The sequence below is a fragment of the Atta colombica genome, unplaced genomic scaffold (genome assembly GCF_001594045.1).
Source record: "Atta colombica isolate Treedump-2 unplaced genomic scaffold, Acol1.0 scaffold248, whole genome shotgun sequence".
Lineage (NCBI taxonomy): Eukaryota > Metazoa > Arthropoda > Insecta > Hymenoptera > Formicidae > Atta > Atta colombica.
Genome location: NW_017259346.1, coordinates 679306 through 684039, shown reverse-complemented (window position 1 = coordinate 684039; position 4734 = coordinate 679306). Strand labels below are relative to the sequence as shown.

Here is a 4734-nt window from a genome sequence, read left to right as displayed (position 1 = left end):
CTCTCTCTCTCTCTCTCTCTCTCTCTCTCTCTCTCTCTCTCTCTCTCTCTCTCTCTCTACTGTTACTAAACTTCAATGTAAGATAAAATAGAATAAATTGAATATTTGTTGTAATGCACACGTGACTATACCTTTAAAAAATCTGGTAATTCAAAATTGATTTCCGTCCCTCTCTGATCCTCCAATCTCGATCTTTGCGCTCTTTTCAATCCTTCGTATAATTCTATAAAACAAATATGACTTAAATAAATAAATTGAGCTTAACAGATAAAATTTTAATTAATAATCCTTTAAATAATTTTATAATTATATATGAAAATAAAATAAACTTTAAAATCTGGATTTGTAAATTATAAAACATCTTACGTAAAAGAGGAATATATATTATATATATTATATATATCGTTCTTACCATCTCCGTCAAATCTGCCTGGAAGTTGCAATTTTACGCCATTACGCCACTTTGCAATAAGTGGTGGCTGGGATTTAATGGGTGCTCCCTCATGAATGCAATCGTTTGTATTACTCTTTTCACTTGTGTTGCAACATTTAGACTTCGCCTTAAAAAAAAACCAGAAGTGTATATTAAAAAAAAAAATTATATTTTTTGATTAGAAAGATATAAACATTGAATATATTACCTTCTTCTTCCCGTGAATTGTCGAATCTCGAAGGAAGAATTTGCTAGATAATATAGAAGAACCTTCTGAACGTTGATCATCCGACTATAAAAAATAATTCAGTAAAAAAGATACAAAAGTAATTCATTGTATAATATTAGATAATTTTTTACTGGCCTTACCTTACATGATCCTTCACTATATTGATACTTATTTCTTTTTCCAACTAGGAGCTCCTCAAATACTTTATTAGTTATTTCATCTAGAGTTGGTTGTGCGTGTGGCACTTCATCTAAATATTTAGCAGTATGCAATTCCCGTTGAAAATCTGCAGAAAAATAATATTTAATTAAAGTAAAGCTTTAATTTGTTATCGACTTATCAAATATTATATGTATATATGCATTAACCTTCTTCATTCGCCATTACAATAATGCGTGTAGGAGCATTGATAGCCATAATATCCATAGGAACACAACGGCCTTCACTCCAAATACTAATCAAATCTAAATTGAAACCATATTTATTTAGAAGAGGTCTCAAAATTTCTTTCAGAGTTTTACCCTTGTGAGCGATAATACTTATTATCCTTCGCGAGGGTAATTCTACTTTTAAAACTTTTGTGGGAACGACTTCCACTTCCTGGCCTGCTAATACTGACGAAAAACATTTCGTGTCCACCATCTGCAAAAATTAAATTACATTAATGCAATAATTAAAAGACTTACTTTATCTTTTCCATCACCAAATTATAATACAGAATATAAAATAATAAATAAAAAAATACATTACCCATTAGACGTTTTATACTTCGTGCAAATATAAAATATTAGAGAAACATAAATTCTATTTATATATTATGATGCATAAATAGAATTTTTATTCATTATAATGCAAAAAAGCAAACGTGCATGCATTAGATAAAAAGTATTTCTCTAAAGCTTGCATTCGGTTAAACAGAAGGCAACACAAACCTCATCTGTTGCTAGTATCAGAACATCATAGTTAGAATATCGTAGGGCTCGCTTATCGAGCAGACGGGTAACCACGTCTTTAATGCTCTCGGTTTGGCTGGTTGTCACTACAGTAGTGGACCCATCAGGTAATATGACTCGACATAAACCCGTGCATTTGCTGCGAGCATCTTTCTTTTCATTCATTTGCCCATCGTAAGACGATACAGACTACAAGTGAACATACATTTGTTCACGTATATACAAATTGACATATAAGTTTTTATGTGCACTTTAAAATCTATATAATTTTGAATGGCCTGATACTATTTTGCAAATTTAAAAAACTTAATAAAAAATAATTTATAATAGTTTGTATTAAATCTGTTCTAAATACAATAGCTGATGCACATCTTAGTGGATTAATGCAATGTACTACTCTTTCACCTGATACTATTATTATTAATAATAACTACTTTTTCAAAAAGTATATCACCAAAAGCACTCTCTACAAAATAGATTTACACACAACACTCATTAAAATAACTCAATGTGCAACTAAAAAAATTATCGCAAAAATTTTACATAAGTTTCACTTCAATACCAGCACAATTCATACAAGTCTTTTAATTCAATTGTGGAAGGCAAATTTTATTATTAAGATATGTATTCAATTTCATATTTAAAATGTCATTAGGTTGCTGTGTTAGTTACAATAATACTTACATGTTTGTTAAACGATTGCCGTAACGCCAAATCCCACGACGCTAACGATGACCGACTACTAGATATTGACACTGTATCTTCATTATTGTTACCTTCCGTTTCTCTCTTAATAACTGTAAAGCTTTTATATATAGTCTCACTTCGGCTAGGAGTTTTATTGTATTCGGATTCACCACGATCTTTTGATTTAGATCTGAAAATGCAGTGAAACGAAATAAAATATACATTGTCCGAGCAAACGTTTTCGTTTATCAATAGAAATAAAATTGTAAATAATTTACCTATTTTTTCTGTTCCATGGAAGAAGTGACTTTCGACAACGATCTTCTGCATCGGAATGACTTTTTTTTAATTTTACGCTAGGCGAACTTGTAAGATGTAGATCACAGTCTTCTGTATCAACAACAGCACTTCCCGCTTCTAAGCAGGCACGATAAAGTTCCGATCGTAAGAATCTCGGGTAACTGTCGAACTTCATTAGGTTGAATACTTGCTTCTGAGTCTAAGGCAATAATAGCAATTACTTGTATTATATACAAAATAAAATTCACAGATATTTATCATATAATAAAATATACATAAAGAACAAATATTTTGAAAGATTTAGTGATTTAATTTATTATCAATAAAATTTTAAGTATCGTGCAATATTTATTTTTTTCTAATAAAAATGACATTTAAAAAAATAACATACCTGTAAAAATAAATCCGCGGGTGCTTCATCGAGTAATTCTTGAGTAATTTGTCCGGACGCATGACTATCAACATTTACTGGCTCGGCGGCTGTGTTTGACAAATGGCGCTGATATATCTGACAAGCTAATCGACGGCGCATAGTAGTATCTTTAGTATCTTTGTATCTTTCACAAGCAGCCCAAAAATATATATTTTCATGACTAAACTCCTTCTTGAGAAATTCCTAGAATAATAAATCAATTGCATACAATAATTATAACACACTGCATATAATGGTCAATAGATACGAGAAGAATCGCGCAACACTCACAGCGAACGTTTGTAAACCCTTTGGATCCTCCAACAATTTCTCAAATCCATTTGCCCAAGTATGCACTCCCTTACAGTCATTATTTTTGTCACAAGACTCGGTACTACCATACTGCAACAAATATATATTTCATTAATAAAATAAAACTGCAAAATTAATCTAGAAATATTATTTTTTAAATGTTTTATTATAGATGAACAAAAATTGTCTAAATAAAAAAAACTTCATTTTTTATTGCTTTCATTTCATATATAATCTTAGATATAAAAATTTCCTTGTGATCTAAAATAATCTAAATTATCAAGCTTAATATTAAGAAAGTTGGCAAATTAAATACTTAAATAATGCTTTTTTTTAAATTACACATTTCTGAATCACTTATCAAATTGTACAACTAAAGATTCTTTTGATATAACAGCATGGATATAGAAACTATTTAAAAGTAAATAGCGTATTCATTTCCAGCGTTCTATTGTAATTGGTGCCAGTTAATTAATATTATTGTTATGCACAATCTAAGATCTCTACTTGCAATTCTACTTATCCATTACATCACGAAATCTTCAAAAGAGATTCTAATATTAATTCCTGCGCATTCTTACGAACTGGAACCTTTACAGTTCAGCACCTGTCGTGCACGCAACAGGTGCGCGCTATGAGAAAACGCTTTCTTGGATCGCTCGCTTCGCGTGCTCTGTTTTCCCATCCTTCTTCCCCGTTTATCTTCCTACGTGTGCGGAGCTAACGCGCAATTTCATCTTCCCACGTACGATTTTTTTTCAATTGACATTACGGTGTAACTAAAAAAGCTATTTAAATGATACCCCAAAATATTCAAGATACCAAGTCATAACAACGTTCCGGTTGACGAGGAGAAAATGAAATAAAGACTAAATGTTCGTGCATCGGACAATTCGAGGAATGCGGCTTTAAACGTACATGAGTCGTCGCATTATGAGCTCATGAGCTCAAAGCCCGTGATTATCAATAATTAAGGAAATAAGTCGCGTCAGCACGTTCACCGCCAAAGACGTTAATGAACAATCGACAAGCCGATCTGGGCTTTAATTAAAAAGAATACGATTATCGCATTTTTTACGATCGATGATTTTATCTCCGATGGATTTATCTCGGTGTTTCTACGGCGTACGAAGCATTCATTAAGATACAAGTGCGATGTTGAGTTATGTTCACTTTTTTTTTGACCTTTCTTAATACATTCATTTTATCACTTAATCATCCGATATACAGAGTGTCAAATTTAATGCAACAGAAGAAGGACATCTTGCGTGAATCTCTCGAGTTCACTATTCCCAAGACTGCGTTCAGAAATTTCCTATCATTTTATCCTTATTGTTCACCAAATGTTATAGTGAATTTGGTTAGACGTACTAGTTCACTGATATTAAAGCTTTCGAAAACAAAACGA

At 31.6% G+C, this 4734-nt stretch overlaps 1 protein-coding gene across 2 annotated transcripts in view; it reads right to left on the bottom strand.

Annotated features, from left to right (window-relative positions):
• The window catches only part of LOC108688922 (regulator of G-protein signaling loco), a 12837-nt gene that overhangs the window by 898 nt on the left and 7205 nt on the right, over positions 1-4734 (bottom strand). For both annotated transcript variants that reach the window (XM_018195474.1, XM_018195475.1), the window contains 10 exons: positions 3306-3416; positions 2994-3218; positions 2581-2801; positions 2300-2492; positions 1595-1804; positions 1031-1304; positions 803-948; positions 642-725; positions 413-560; positions 132-223 (listed from right to left, as the gene is read on the bottom strand). In XM_018195474.1, coding sequence (XP_018050963.1) covers positions 132-223; positions 413-560; positions 642-725; positions 803-948; positions 1031-1304; positions 1595-1804; positions 2300-2492; positions 2581-2801; positions 2994-3218; positions 3306-3416 — 1704 coding nt within the window. The remainder of the gene's footprint in view (positions 1-131; positions 224-412; positions 561-641; positions 726-802; positions 949-1030; positions 1305-1594; positions 1805-2299; positions 2493-2580; positions 2802-2993; positions 3219-3305; positions 3417-4734) is intronic.